We start from the raw sequence: 15,966 nt of genomic DNA, 5'->3' as shown, positions 1-15,966 counted from the left end.
CCCAATATTTACCCTGTCTATGATTTTGAATGCTTCTATTTGATCCCCTCTCAGGCTCCTCTGGTACATGGAAAACTAACCCAACCTATCCAGTCTTGCCTCATAGCTGAAATGATCCAGACAACATCCTGGTGAATCTTCTCTGTAGTCTCTCCAGTGCAATCACATATGATGACCAGAACTGGACAACAAACTCCATCTAGGCCCAAACAAGTGTTAGAGATTGTATCAGATCCATCCTACTCTTCTATTCCTTCCCTTGCCTAATGAAGACTAATTTCCCATAAACATTGTTCTCTGTGGGCTTCCTACTCATTTTAGATGTCCTGCACTTATCAGTACTCTTGAAGTGGGTCGGTTCACACTCATCCGGGTTAAATTTCATCTGCCGTTGCTCTCCCCATTTCTGTCACCTAAGATCATCCTGCACATTCTCAGCACTATCGGGTTTGTGAGATTGATATTGCAAAACTACTTCGCACATTTAGGGTCATTTGTAGATTCCAAGAATGCTCTTTACTACAAACACATCAGCTAGCAATTTTAATGGACAGATTATTGAGGAGCTTGTCATTTTCTCAGTACTGGTGGTGGAAAATAGTAAATTTAGCCAGTTGTTTAAAAACTGCAAAATCCAGTTGGCTTGGTTAGCATAGCCATGAGCACAACGCTGTTACAGCGCCAGCGACCCGAGTTCGAATCTTGCACTGTCTGCAAAGGGTTTGTACATTCTCCCCGTGTCTGTGTGGGTTTCCTTTGGGTGCTCCGGTTTACTCCCACCTTTCAAAATGTAGGTCAGTAGGATGTGATTGGGTGGCATGGATTTGTGGGCCGGAAGGGCACTCTGTCTAAATTTAAAATACGTTGGGTTTTTTTTTACATTAGACCATTATTAATTTCAAAATTATGATGTTCATTGACACTAGGTTTAGTTTTTGATTGACAACTGGTATCTTGTTTCATGTTTGTACCTGTTCCCTTGCAGGTTTCTGGCAGGGGCGCTGATGATGAGATGGCTGGATCAAAACGTACCTCGATATTTCTCGAAGAACCAGCCTTCTCAAAGAAAAATGGGAGCGTAGCCAGTGTGTACAGTGACCCCATTTTAGATGGTAAGCTACTTCTGAATTTGAAATGTATGAACTGAAAGCATGAAATTAAAATAGAAAATACTTAGTTGGTCACAGATCTTCTCTGTTAATTTCAATGGTGGAGAATCAGATTGATTGGGGAGGGGTGTCTCTTTCTTCCCTACCCCCCCCCCCCCAACATCGACATGATCAACCGGGATCATTGTCTGAAGAAGGCGTACAAAATCATCGAGGACCCCTTTCACCCTGCACACAGCATCTTTCAGATGCTCCCCTCAGGGAAGAGATACAGGAGGATCAGAGCCAGCACCACCAGGCTGAGGAGCAGCTTCTTCCCACAGGCAGTGAGAACGACCAAAGGAACTGCTCACATTATCCACCCGGAACTCTCATATTCATGGAACAACATTTATTTATTTATTTTATAGATACAATCAGATGACAATAAACTTGACTTGACACTGTGAGAGGTTAAGGTTAGTTGTAGAATCTTTAGAATTATTTCAGTCGTATGTTTATTTAAATGTGTTATGGTTTCAATAATTTGCTTTATTTTGTTTTAAATGCTAGTGTTTTTAAAATTTTTTAGTGCTTTAAGGATTTGATGTACTTTGAATACTTCTGAAGATCAGAAACATTCATGAATATTTTGAAATAATCTGAATGCTTCTTGAATACTTCTGGACATCAGAATCATTCATAGTTCTTGACGGCTTTGACAGTCGGCAGTGCCATTTACACCACAGAAGGTTCTGTTGCTACACAGGGCCTCTTCATCACTGTTAAACCCAACTTCTCACAATGTCCCAACCCGGGAAAGCAGTGAAGGTAAGTGTGATTTTTAGACCGTGGCAACTGCACGCTGCTCGCTGCTGACCCAAAATTGTTGGTTACTGGACACCGTGCCTTCCTCATGACTGCTTTCCTTGAATTCCTTCGCAGGATGTGAGCATCACTGGTAGGACCAGTATGAATTTGCCCATTAATTGCTCTTGAGAAGGTGGTAGTGAGCTGTCTTCTTGAATCATATGGGAAAGGTATTCCCCACAATGATAACAATATAATATAATAAGAGCAAGGGCAAGCCATCTAGCCTGTCAAGCCTCATCTGCCATTCATTAAGGTCATGACTGATCTGGCCATGGATTCAGATCCACTTACCACCCACAGGAAAGAGGTGTAGGTGCCACAAGACTCGCCCCACCAGGTTCAGGAACAGCTGCTCCCCCTCCACCATCCGACTCCTCAACAACAAACTCAATCAGGGACTCATTTAAGGACTCGTACTTTTGTCTTTTCTCTCTGCATTGCACAATCAGTTTGTTTACATTTATTCATTTAATTACATGTTCTTGAGTACAGTTTTTTGATGCCACCAATAATTCTGCCTCACCCACATGATAAAAGAATCTCAGGGTTGTATGTGATGCCTTTCTTTCTTAATATTTTTTTAATTGATGTTTTACAATATAAACAATTGAACAGATCAATTATAGAATGCGGTACAGTATTTGAGAAAAATATTAAAATATTAATTAGGAAATCCAGAGCACAGCTTTAACAACAAATAAGATTTAACAACAAAAAGAAAAGTTTCAAAACCCCTTTCTCTGAGCAAGGTTGAAAGTTGACATGTATGCATCAGATGGCATCAACTTGGAGAGGGATAATACGGCGCCAAAATTCCAGAACAACCTTCAATCTTAAGATTATGATAAAATAGTCCATAAATGGGCCCCATGTCTTTTGAAATTTGACATTTGAATCCTTCAGAGCATATCTAATTTTTTTCTAGAGTTAACAAGGCATAATATCCCTTAGCCATCGTGCATAAGTAGGTGGAATATTATCTTTCTATTTAATCACAATTGCACGTCTGGCTAACAATGATGTAAAAGATAAAATTCAGCTTTGAATTGAAGTCTCTGTATTGCAGTTTGTTTGTGCTTTGTTCTGAATAACATTTCACTCTTGTGAATGCATATCTTGAGTACAGTGTTTTTTTTTTGCACTCTCGATAAATGGTCATTCTGCCTGCCCCCCAGGAAAAAGAATCCTGGGGTTGTATGTGATGTCATGTATGTACTCTGACAATAAATCTGAACCTATTTCCTACCACCTTTAATTCCCCAATTATCCAAGAATTGTGAATAACTTTTACTGTGTTATTGGGCAGAGAAATCCAGATTTGCTACTCTCCGTGAGAAGCACTTCCTCCCTATCTCCATCTTAAGACTACTCCCCAAATCTTGAGGTTATTTTCCCTAGTTCTTGTCTTGCCTGCCAGTAGATGCAACCTTCCTGCTTCCATCTTATCTAGCACATGTATCAACATTGCATACAAAACTAGAAAATTCTATATATTAAAATCAACCCATGCATTTTTATCATTTTCTTGCCCCCCCCCCCTTTCCTCTCAGAACCTTGTAGACATTTATTCAGTTCTACGCTGTGTTTCACTGGGTTGTATACGTATATATTCTTTACTTTAGGAGAAATATTAGAGGTGGCTTTTTCACTCAGTGAGTGGTGGCAAAATGGAATGAACTTCCGAATGAGATAGTTGTGTCAGGGTCCCTTCTGTCATTAAAAAGAAGATTGGATGTGTACATGGAGGTGAGGGGGTTGGAGGGTTATTGGCGGTGAGCGGGAGGTTTGAGCTAGTGAAGTTGTTCTAGTGAACCGGTGCGGACTCGAAAGGCCGACATGGCCTGTTTCCGCTCCGTAAATGGTTATATGGTTATTTTCATAATTTTACATGAGATATCCACACATCCTTCTAATCTCCAAATTATTTAATCTCTCCTCTTAGGATAACCACCTCATTTCCCAGTATCAACCTGGTGAACCTTCTCTGCTCCGCCTCCAAAGCCAGTACATCCTTTCTCAAGGACGTACACTCTGTCCTCCAAGTGCCACCTCACCAGAATCATGTACAATTGCAGCAAATCCTCTCGGCTCTTAAATTTAATCCTTCTAGCAATGACCTTTCCAGCAATGATGCCTTCCTAATTACCTGCCAACTAAGTTTTTTGCGATTCATGTGCAAAAATTCTCCGGTCTCTCTGCCCAGCAGCATGCTGCACTTTTTCGCTACTTAAATAATGGTCTGATATAATAGTTTTCCTTCCAAAGTGGATGTCTTCATGTTTTCCAAAGCTGCCCTCCATCTGCCAGACCATTGTCCATTCATTTAACCTCTCCAAAAGCTCTCTGTGTCCTCTACGCAGCGTGCTTTTCCACATTATTCACTGTCATCGGCAACTAAATTGGGCGATCCAGGAGTGTGGACCAGTGATGGGGCTGAATAGGGAACTTATGGACCTTTGAGTTCATGTTACACATGGCCTTGATCCTTCTGGGCAATGGAGGTGGTTGGTTTGGGAATTATTGCTCAACATTCCTTAATAATATTTTTTAAAATAGTAGTAATTGTCACATATTGTGCCAGTGAAGATGGTGTGACGATTTAAACCAGTAGTTCATTCAAATCAAGAGTAAAACATGAATGTCTGCAGACACTGTGATTGAAGTAAAAACACAAGGCTGGAGAAACTCAACAGGTCAAACAGTGTCCTTTATAGAGCAAAGATAAAGATCCATAACCATTGTTTCAGGCTTGATCCCTTCATCGAGGTATGAGAATGCAGGACTCAAGTCCGAAATGTTGGCTATGGATCCTTATCTTTGCTCTATAAAGGACACTGTCTGACCTGCTGGGTTTCTCCAGCCTTGTGTTTTCACTCAGTTTAAATCAAGCAGGCTACTTTGTTGTAGATGGTGGTCAAGCTCTTGAATGTTGATGGAGCCATACTTGTGCTGGCAGGTTCATTGTACTCCTTCACACACCTGATGTGCACCTGAAAAGATTTTGGCATTTCACAAGTTTCAGTCATTCACCAGAGAATATCTAGACTCTGCTCTGCCTTACCAAGTAGCATATTATGTAGACATTTCAATTCAAAGTTGGCTTTCACGGTAGCAAATTAATGATAGAGCTGCCATTGAATGTCAATCTGATTATTGTCTGGTTGGAGAGCTTTAAGTTCCTTGCAGTGCACCAGGCCAAGGGTGAAGGTTGACCTGATTCATGGTGCTCTTGTGGAAAGAACTACTTCATTACCAAAGGAGTTGCAAACAGAACTGAGCACTGGAGGGAACTCTGGCTGAGGCTCCCATCAGGAAAAACAAAGGGTGGCATATGTCAGGTGCAAGAAGGTGGGTTCAGACAAATTCCTTGAGGAATTCAAGGGATGTGAAACACTTAAGTAAGAATTGGATGAGCCAAATGGGGCATGAGACGTTCTTGGTAGATAAGGTGAATTAAAATTCTAAGAGATTTTGTAACCATATTGAAGGAGAGACTACGTCCGCTTAAAAACCAACATTATCATCCATGTGTGGAGTCATGGGAGATGGGGTAAGTCTTAAATTAATAGTTAATGTCTATATTTACTATGGAGAAGTTCCTGGAGTCTGGGAAATTCATAGAGGAGAAAAGAATGTCCTGAAATATTGATATTACAAAAGTGAACACTTTTGAGGCACACAACGATGGATAATTCCTGAAGCTTGACCAAGTGTAATCGAGGATATTGAAGGAAGCAAGGGAAGAGATTGCTGTGGCTCTGGCAGAGATTTGGTTACCTTCTTTAAAGCGCAGACAACTGGAACCAGAAGACTGGAAGGTGGCTAAGGTTGCACCTTTATTTCATGAGACTGTAAGCACAAGCCAGGGAACTCCAGGCTAGTAAGCCCAACATCTATGGTGTGTAAATTATTGGAGAGGATTCCGAAAGTCAGATCTAGCTGCATTTGAAAAGGCAAGGGCCAATTAGAGATGATCATGAGAAAATGGTTGTCCTGATGCTATTTACTTTATTATTTAAGGCTCTTTTAACCGTACACGGTTAAAATCAAAATCAACAGGCACCCTCTCTTACTGTCATCTTATCTCTGGAAATCAGCTTTTCTCTTTTCTGTACCAGATGAAAGTTTTAATGAGGTCTGGCACAGAATAGAATGGGGACAATTAGAGTACATTTAAAAGAAAATTAATCCGCACTTACCTCCGTGGATGCTGATGTAAATGTGACATAATTATTCCCTGGAGTAGGTTCATAAGTTCCATTCTGTTTGTAATTCTGCAGAACTGGAGGAGGCACATCAGAAATGCCCTCCCTGGTGGTACAAATTTGCCAACATATTTCTAATTTGGGATTGCTCTCCACTCTGGGTGAAGTTCAAAGAATGCATGAAGATTATTGTGATGGACCCATTTGTGGATCTCGGGATCACAATTTGCATTGTGCTCAACACCCTATTTATGGCTATGGAACACTATCCCATGACAGAGAGCTTTGAACATATGTTGACTGTGGGGAATCTGGTAAGTATTTAGATTTCATTGCCTGGCAATAGTTTTAATTTTTAATTTCTTTTTTAAATTTAAGCCTACAGCACGGTAACAGGCCATTTCGGCCTATGAGTCCGTGCCGCCCAATTTACACCCAATTAACCTACACCCCTGGTATGTTTCGGACAGTGGGAGGAAACCGGAGTCCCCGGGAAACTCACGTCCAAACTCCTTCCAGAACCCCAATCCCGATTGCTAGCCTTATGGAGGCATTGCGCTAACTACTGGTTTATATTCTAGAACTGTTAAGGAGAATAAAATTGAGATAGTTTTTTTTTTAAATATGTTGTGTTGTGATTTTAAATTTTTAGATTTAAATTTAGACATACAGCATGGTAACACCCCCTTCCAGCCCACTAGGTTATGCCGCGCAATTACACCTCCTGTACCTTTTGAAGGGTGGGAGAAAGCCAGAACACCTGGAGGAAATCCGCATCTAAACTCCTTACAGACTGCACTGGATTCGAACCTGGTTCACTGGCACTGTAATACTCCTATGCTAACCTCTACTCTAACCATACCACCCTTATGTAGCATTGGATCAGTGAAATAGGAAACCTTTCCTGGCGTATCAGGAACAGGGACTATTGCTCCAGTGATTTATCAGGATAATAAAGCAAATATTTAACCATTGTTCATTGGCCCATGGACTAGCTTGTGGAGTAGCAAGTTTGGCGAGACTGCTTCCAACGATCTCAAGCAAGATCCAAGATTAGTTGGGGAAGCATTGGGGAAAAATAGACTAACCGTTCCTAACACCAATCCAAGGATTTAATTCTGGGTTCAGAAAAGCACTCTTACAAAAGAATATTTTATTGTACTGTGGTGAACTGCTGCATTCCTGATTACCTGGCTCTGCCCCGTCCTGAGGCTGTACCTGTGGCCCCTCCCTCTTTTGCACCTTGACCCCTCCCCAGAATGAATGTTGGCAGGAGTTGTTAGAAGAAACTGATTAGCCCAAGACTGTTTCCCTTGAGCCCTTAGGCTGAGCGATGTGTAGGTGGTAAACCAAGAAGGGATGGGTTTAACACAAGAGAAGAAATATTTAAATGAGACCTGAGGAGCAACTTTTTTCACACAAAGGGTAGTAGGTATGTCGTCTAAGTTGCTAGAGGAAGTTGTAGGGATGTTGTGACATTTGAAAGACCCTTAGATTAGCAAATTGATAGGAAAGGTTGAGAGGAACATGGGCCAAAGGCAAACAGATGGGACTAGCTTAGGTAGACAACTTAGATGGGTTGAGTCAAAAGGGCTCTTTCCCCATCCTGTATAATTCTATGACCCTGTGACTTTAACTTCCCCAGATTCTCGTACTCACTCGGCCTATTTAACAGAAAACCCACTTACTTGGCATGTGAATGACCCGTCTTTCAAGGCAGTTCAGGTCATTCACATTGAACCAAGAAATGCCGGGTCAGTGCAACCTTTTACATAAGCAAGCTGGCCTCCTGGAGCAAACATGGGATGAAAATGACCTCCCATCCCACCTTTTATACAGATAGGTGAAGCAGATAAAAGGCAGTTAATTCCTGTCTTTTAATGGCTATGTCAAAGGGGAAATCTACAGCAGCCAATTAACCTACCTGCACATCTAGGTTTTGGGAGGCATTTGGAGCTCCCATAGGAAACCCATGTGGTCACAGACAGGACCAGAGGCCAGGATTGTTCCCTGGAACTGAGGCTGCACTTCGGTTGAACATGGGAAACGTATCAAAATCAGGAATGGTGTCATCACCAAACTCAGAGAAAAGGGAGATCACTGCTTGGCAGTGAAGGTACGTCTCACTAAATAAATAAACAGAATCTTTATGCGGAAGATGGAAACTTAAATTAATGGTCTTCTTCTGGCAGGTATTCACAGGGATTTTTACTGCTGAAATGGTGTTGAAACTAATCGCCCTGGATCCATTTTACTACTTTCAAGTGGGCTGGAACATATTCGACAGCATCATAGTGACTCTTAGCTTGGTGGAGCTCGGACTGGCAAATGTACAAGGACTGTCGGTGCTGCGATCATTCAGATTGGTTTGTATCACAACTTTTTTTTTTAAACACAAATCATTTTCTAGCCACTTGATTGGTGAAAAAGATCGACTGACCTTCACGGCTTCAGACTATCCCAGGCAATTGAATATTTTGCGAATTCTAATCACCATTGCAAAGCAAGAAACAAAACAACTAATTTTCATGCAACAAACCTTTCATATATTATGTTTATAACCCAGGACCCTTTGAGTTCTGGTGATTAAGTGATAAGCAATGGATTAAATTCCCTGCTCCTCTCTAAAATAATTCCATACACACATCTGAACGTATATAATATAAATGAAAAAGTGTCTCAATTTAATCTTTTAAAAAGAAAGGTGGACCTACAGCTGTGTAGCACTCCCTCAATATACCATTGGTTAGTAGGAGATTACTTTAGGTGGAAAGAAGGTGGGTGAGAACTATTGGCCTAGATTTTTTAGGTTTGACTCTCTGATTTAATATGTGGAAGGGAGCTGCAGCTCGCACTGTACAATGAATCCCGTTGTTCGAGCCCAAAGGACCCCAGAACCCAGCAGCAATAGACATTCACCAAGACAAGTATTTACTTAAACAAAAGTTGTTTTTAATTATCTTTAAACATGAAAACAGAATCAAACTTTAACTTATCTCTATACTGAACTAACTCAAATTAACCCATTTCCAATTCTAAACACAAGTGTATGATGTGTGTGTACATTTAAGAAAAGTTCTTTGGTTGCAGGCAATTCTTATACTGTGCACAGAATTTAACATGTGTAAAGTTCACCAGGCTTTGGTGCTTGAAAGGTAAAGGTTCTTCTAGGGTTTGCAGAGAGAGATTTGTTGTTCCAGGATTTCCACAACTGAGGTACCACCATTAGTCACCTCAATGTCTCGCTGATGAAACTTGCCCCATCAGGGTTCTCCAGATGGCAACCTCTTTCTTTCAGGCTATCACAGAGTTCCTTTCTGTTCCACTTATTCCAAGAGAAACATCAGACAGATAGCACTTCCAGCCATCCGCCACTCTGGAGCTTTCTGTTTCCAACCAGGTTCTCCTGGCTTGCACTGTTCAACTGCTTTCAACACACACTGGCTGAGAGAGCTTGTTGAGCTTGTCTTTTCTCTCTCTCTCTCTCTCTCTCTCTCTCTCTCTCTCCAACTGCCAGAAAGCCCATGTGACTCTCACTTGCAAAAACCCCCACCTTCTTCAGCAAACAACAGGAATTCTCCCTCTTGGTCAAGCTGTTGTCTTAGATAAACAAAACCCAAGAGTGACATTTCTGTGAGCAATCTGTAGGTACTTGCAAACAGCCAGTTTCTCTTCTCCAAGACAATGATCTATTAATTTCATGATGTCATTTCAATTAGCACCTACTTGTGAAATGTACATATCCATTACACCGTGCAGTTCATGAATCGAAAGCTCCATTTGTGGCTTGTATTGTTCCACTCTGGGTCTGTTAACCTTTCTGTGGGAGATTCAGAAGGAAAATATTACATGCTTGTAAACATAGTGATGAGCAATAATACAGTGAGAGCACAATATCAAAATTCAGGCTGATTCGTTCGTGAATGTAACATTAAACTTTACATTCTGATAGGTCACAAAACTAGTGTGCCTATTTCTGTGTTTGGTATTCCAATTAGTTCTCCCAGTGGAACAACTTGAATTCATCCCTATGCAGTTAATTAACAAGGGGTAAGAACATGTTCCGAATAGGATCTACTTTCACCATTTGATGGCATTGTTGTGCCTTGGGAGTACGAGGATATCAGGAGTTAAAGGCAATACAATTATCTACAGGCTGTCCACCAGATACCTTCATAGGGGAGGAATACAATGGACTAGATACTCTCTGGAGATATCTGACGAGGCAACAAAGGCAGGGAAAGATAGATGAGACATCTAAGTTTCATGATGGAATAGCAGCTCACCCTGCTCCTGATGGAATCCTTATCAAACTCGTTTTGCTTCAAATGTTTCAGAATCATAGCAGAAAGGCACCAAATGGAACATCTGAGCTGGAATATGGGATATGTTCCAATTTCTTCCCATTCGAATGTGTTATCATAAATAGCCCCGTAATATTGTCCAATCAGCTCTAACATGCACTGAGCACCCAGACCATACAATTAAAGTTCACAGTTGAGCATCAATGTATTACAGTGGACAACAAAAATTTTCAAAAGGTTTGCTTCCTGAAGAAGAATTGGAGATTATGATAGACAACTTCAAGGTGAGCACAAAGATCAGTTTAGATTTGCTGCACCACGTAGGAAGTTGGAGAAACATTAAATTAATGTTTATTGAATTCAGCCTGTTTAATCCCGTAATGGACGCTGACACATTGCGTTAGTTCAACTGACCTAAAAATATTTTGCTGCTGGTTTTCGTTTGTACTCAGCTTCTGATGCTTCTCCTATCAGTGTCCAACAATAGTTGGCAAGTGTTGATGGATTCCAGTTGCCATGATGCCCTTTTCCGCAATGTCCTGGTGAAATCTTCCACCATGCTCGTCACTAACTGCACCGAGGTCACAAAGTGCGAATGCAGAAAATGAATTTTCATTGATAAGTTGCACTTTGTGGTTTTGGGTGTTTGAAGTAGACTTAAAACATGACAGGAAATCACAAAAATAAGTAATATTCAAAAAATGGTATCTGATAGGAAATTTTTAAGTTATTTTTCATGATTACAGCCCAAAATCCATAAAATATACCCAAAAGTGTTTGGGAAGCAAAATCTTTGTTTTCAAGTGTTTTCAGTTTTTGGACTCAGGCAACTTAATCCTATCACATCTGATAAACAGATATTGAACTTTTGGCTCAGCTGTGAAATTAATGAGAAGCTTCTTTCTAGAACCATAAATTACTTCACTTTGATTTGTTGGAATCGTGCTTAATATTTCATAATATTTTCTGGTTCTTGTGTTTAATGTTTAAATGCACCTGGAGCTGCTGTTGGTAAATTTACTATTGCTGCAGTAAGAATATATAATTAAACCTTATTTGCTTCCCCCACCCCCATTCTAGTTGAGGGTTTTCAAACTTGCCAAATCTTGGCCAACTCTGAACATGCTGATAAAGATCATCGGTAACTCAGTGGGAGCACTGGGCAACCTGACGTTGGTCCTGGCCATCATTGTCTTCATTTTTGCCGTGGTTGGAATGCAGCTCTTTGGCAAGATGTACAAGCAATGCGTTTGCAGGATTTCAGAGGACTGCACGCTTCCACGCTGGCACATGTACGACTTCTTCCATTCATTTCTCATCGTGTTCCGCATCCTTTGCGGGGAATGGATCGAGACCATGTGGGATTGCATGGAGGTAGCAGGACAGCCGATGTGCCTCATTGTTTTCATGCTGGTCATGGTAATTGGTAACCTGGTGGTAAGTTTATCTCTCTCTCTCTCTCTCTCACCCCACTTTCTATCTCTCTCCCTAATCCTCCCCGTGCTTCACTCATGGGGAAAGTATGAACCAATGTCTCATTTCCAATGACAATCTAGTTCCTGTTGCCCCATTCCAAGGACCTGGAGACTTTGGAAAGAGTAGAGATGCCTGGATTAGAGGTTCTGAGCTATGAGGAGAGGTCAGGCAAACCTGGGCTGTTTCCGCTGGAATATCAGAGGAGATCTGATGGAAGTTTATAAAATTATTAGAGACAAAGATAAGACAAACAGTCAGAATCTTTTTCCACCCCAGGGTAAACCTCAAATATGAGGGGATTCTGCATTTAAGGTTAGAGGCATAGAATTTAAAGGAGATGTGCAGGCCAAGTTTTTGACATGGAGAGTGGTAGGTGCCTGGAACTGGCTGACAGGGGATAGTGGTGGAAACAGACAAATTAGTAGCCTTTAAGAGGCTTCCAGACCGATGCATGAATATGCAGAGAATGGAGGGATGTGAAGTATGTGCAGGCATCATGTTCAGTGCATACCTTGTGGGTCAAAGGGCTCTTTCCTGTGTTATACTGCTCTACGATCAACAAGAGTTTTGATATTGAGTACGAAATGCAGGAGTGAGCAAATAAATTCTAATGATGTAAAGCAAATGAAAATAAAACCTAACTACGGAGAAGTGGGGAAGACTAGGGAGGGATTTCCAGCCTTTTGGTTTCAGGCAGCTGAAAGCACAATGCCTAATGGTGGAAGAAAGTGGAGATAACCAAAATAAAGCCAGGAGCTGGAAGAGCATCAACACACTGGGGAGTTTTTTTTTAAATCATAAAGGGGTGGAGTAAATTTATGGAAGAATTTGAGCACAAGGATAATAATTTTAAGATCCGAGCTTCTTCAAGGTCTAAAATATCATTTTCTCCAAATTTCAAGGATACCGTTATCTTGCACCGTGACATTAATTGTTATTGGCACCATTCTTTGACCTGACAGAATGATGCAGAAGATTCTCTCAGGGTGTTGAGTACAGCTCATTTAGAAATATCCTGATAAGCTACATAGTATTGTAATTGTCTCTAGGTAAGGATACAACTGCCTGCATTTCAAGATAAATTCATAAAGAATCAGATGACAAAAAAGGAAACCAGAAGAACTGTGGAGGAATGTACTGAACTGCAAGCTCCTTTGCACTTCATCCAGCCAGTTTCAATGTTCAGCAGATAAGATAACCCTTATAACGCTCATTTCTTTCTGTGAAGACTTTTCTAAGGATTTAATGTAGGAACTCAAGACCCAGGGAAGTCTGTAATTGTTACTTAAGGATGTTGTGGATCGCCTATATTCTAACTTTATCCACACACCTTGGTTCTACATTCTAATATCTTTGTTCAAATTATTGTTGATCTTGGATGTCTAATTAACAGGTAAACTATCATTAACTACCCTATGTGGGAACGTGGTTGTACATCCATCACTTAAGTAATGTTGCCTAAGTACTCTCTGCATTGTCTAGTTCTGATGTGTCTTATTCTCCTGCCTGACACTGTGGTTGAAGTTATCACTGACACTGGAGAAAAATTTTGAATTGTCAGGGCAGAATCGAGTTGCCATGGTCCATATGGGAAACAATTTCATAGATATGACAAGAATGGGGCTCTACTGAAAAGTATAGAAGCAGTTAGGGCCAAAATAGTGAGAAAATCCACGAAGGCAATAGGTTCTGGTTCGCCATGTGAAAAGTGCCTTGGGTAAATGAGATAAAGAACTGAACCAGCGACTCGAACCATGTTCAATTCAGGGGAACTGGCACCAATACTGGATAAAGATAGAGCTGTTTCAGGTAGTCTGGCTTCAGGTGAAACAGACCACGAGCAGTCTTCAAAAAGACCAAATAACTCAGGTTGTCGTTAAGGCTTTAATCTACTCGGTGGGTGTGCAAGGGTGGTGAGCGGTGTGGAGGGGGGTTTGTGCTCTTGTGAGGTGAACTTAAAGAGAAAAACATTATGATGATTCAGGATAGCGTGAATGGAGCATAGAAAAAATTTAAATTTGAAAGGTTATTTACAGCACGGTAGAACCTGATTCCACCCATTTAAATCTGTGCGGCCCAATTACACCCAAATTAACCCACAACCCTGTATGTTTTGAAGGGTGGGAGGAAACCAGAGCTTCCGGGGTAAATCAATGCAGACACAGGAAGAATGTACAAACTGCTTACAGACAGTGCTGGATTCGAACACGGGTCGCTGGCGCTGTGCGCTACATTAACGGTGCATTAGAGTCAGAAAAATGGCGAATGGAGAAAACTGAAAGCTCTTTCTCTGAATCCATGCATGAATTAATGGCACAAAGAGAAAGAAATGGATACACACATAACGATGGTCCTTACATTAGGTGCATTCTGTACTCTTGCATCCCTCTGCTAAGTGGTACTCAGTGGGGAGGACTAAGTCCTCAACAGAGAGAGGGTGGTTACATCAAATGAAGGTTAAATTGTGAGACCTCCTGGTTAATGTTACAACCTCCTGAAGCATTCCAGTTGACTGAATAATGATGTGCCTCATCTTTTTGGGCCCTTACCCAAGGAATGTTCCGCTGGAGGGACCTGAGGAACTAATTGATCCATCTAACTCTGTCCATGTGAAGATGGCGCTTGACAAGTCCGTGTAACAGCTCTCCTTATTTTTGGCACCAGCCTCCTGATGAGATCTTGGCACGTTGAAATGTGCTGGCTATGCCACTGCCTTGATGCTTAGGTCACAGCTGAGTAGCCCAACATCGGATTTGTTTGGAGAAATCATTAACACATGTGCTTAGCCAATATATTCAGTCTGTGTTTGAAAGCTTGGATTTGGCAACGAGAAATAAAAAAATACCAGTGTTGATGAGAGAATGAAAAGCATTAGCTGTGTGATGCTGTGATTTACACAAGCTGCCTGTGGCCCATTCTCTCTCTCTCTCTCTCTCTCTCTCTCTCTCTCTCTCTCTCTCTCTCTCTCTCTCTCTCTCTCTCTCTCTCTCATGGGGCAGTGAAGAGTAAGCTTTACTCCATCCTTTCTCTGCCCCAGGAGTGCGGGATGGGTCTGTGTAAATGGATATTCTTTTCCCCTTTTGAGAGAAAATTAGATCACTGTCCCAGGACCAACTGCCGTTAATCATTTCCAGGAAAAGGAAGCCATAATCTACCCTTCATCTAAGGTGCCCACCAACTGCAGCACCGACTCACTGACATTCATTCATGTCCCCTCTGTTCCTCCATAATTGCAAGCAACATGCCCAAACAGATGAAGTGCTCCAGCTTATTTTACCTTTGTTTTGAGCAATGTTAGAGGGCACGGACTGATAAATAGGCAATTAAATTGACAAATAAATGGATTCTTAGAGTTGCTGCTCTGAGGTGATCAAAGGCGCTCCATAAAGCGATCGGATAATATTGAGGGGTGAATGCCGAATGCAGTATATTAGAATATGAAAAGTGCAAGTGAATCACTCCTTCAGGGTGGCACAGATGGCACAATGCTTTTACAAGCACCAGCGATCAGGACCAGAGTTCGAATCCTGCACTGTCTGAAAGGAGTTTGTACATTCTCCCCTTGTCTGCATGGGTTTTCCCCTGGGGCTCCGGTTTTCTCCCTCCAATTGAAACGTACTGGGGGTGTAGGCTAATTGAATATAATTTGGGCGGTACGGACCCATGGGCTGAAATGGCCAGTTACCATGCTATATGTCCAAATTTAAAAATTTCTAATTCACCTGGATGAACTATTTGGTGGGAAAGGAAGAGAAAACAGATACTCCAACTCCAAGGTTTCATAGGGAAAAAGATGAGTGATTGTTGGGTACAGAAGAGTGTTGAAATGTTGAAATGGGAGGTGGAGAAAATGTGTCTGATCGTGGAATCTCATTGAAGGTGATGGTAGTTGAAAAGGACAACAGCTGAAGGCAGTGTCGGGTCAGATGGAAGGTGAGGTGTGTATAGGGCTTATGAAATTTATTGTAACGTCATGCTTTGATGAATCCGTGGACACCCTCATGGGTTAGTTCTCTCGCT

The 15,966-nt window shown here is 41.4% G+C and overlaps 1 protein-coding gene across 1 annotated transcript in view; it reads left to right on the top strand.

Annotated features, from left to right (window-relative positions):
- The window catches only part of scn4aa (sodium channel, voltage-gated, type IV, alpha, a), a 159,670-nt gene that overhangs the window by 96,216 nt on the left and 47,488 nt on the right, over nucleotides 1-15,966 (top strand). The window contains exons 12-15 of the mRNA XM_069904854.1: nucleotides 986-1,112; nucleotides 6,242-6,480; nucleotides 8,359-8,532; nucleotides 11,551-11,907. Of these exons, the coding sequence (XP_069760955.1) occupies nucleotides 986-1,112; nucleotides 6,242-6,480; nucleotides 8,359-8,532; nucleotides 11,551-11,907 (897 nt within the window). The remainder of the gene's footprint in view (nucleotides 1-985; nucleotides 1,113-6,241; nucleotides 6,481-8,358; nucleotides 8,533-11,550; nucleotides 11,908-15,966) is intronic.

This window comes from Narcine bancroftii, chromosome 12, assembly GCF_036971445.1.
Source record: "Narcine bancroftii isolate sNarBan1 chromosome 12, sNarBan1.hap1, whole genome shotgun sequence".
NCBI lineage: Eukaryota > Metazoa > Chordata > Chondrichthyes > Torpediniformes > Narcinidae > Narcine > Narcine bancroftii.
Note: the sequence above shows the minus strand (reverse complement) of the source record. Positions and strands in the feature narration are given on the sequence as shown.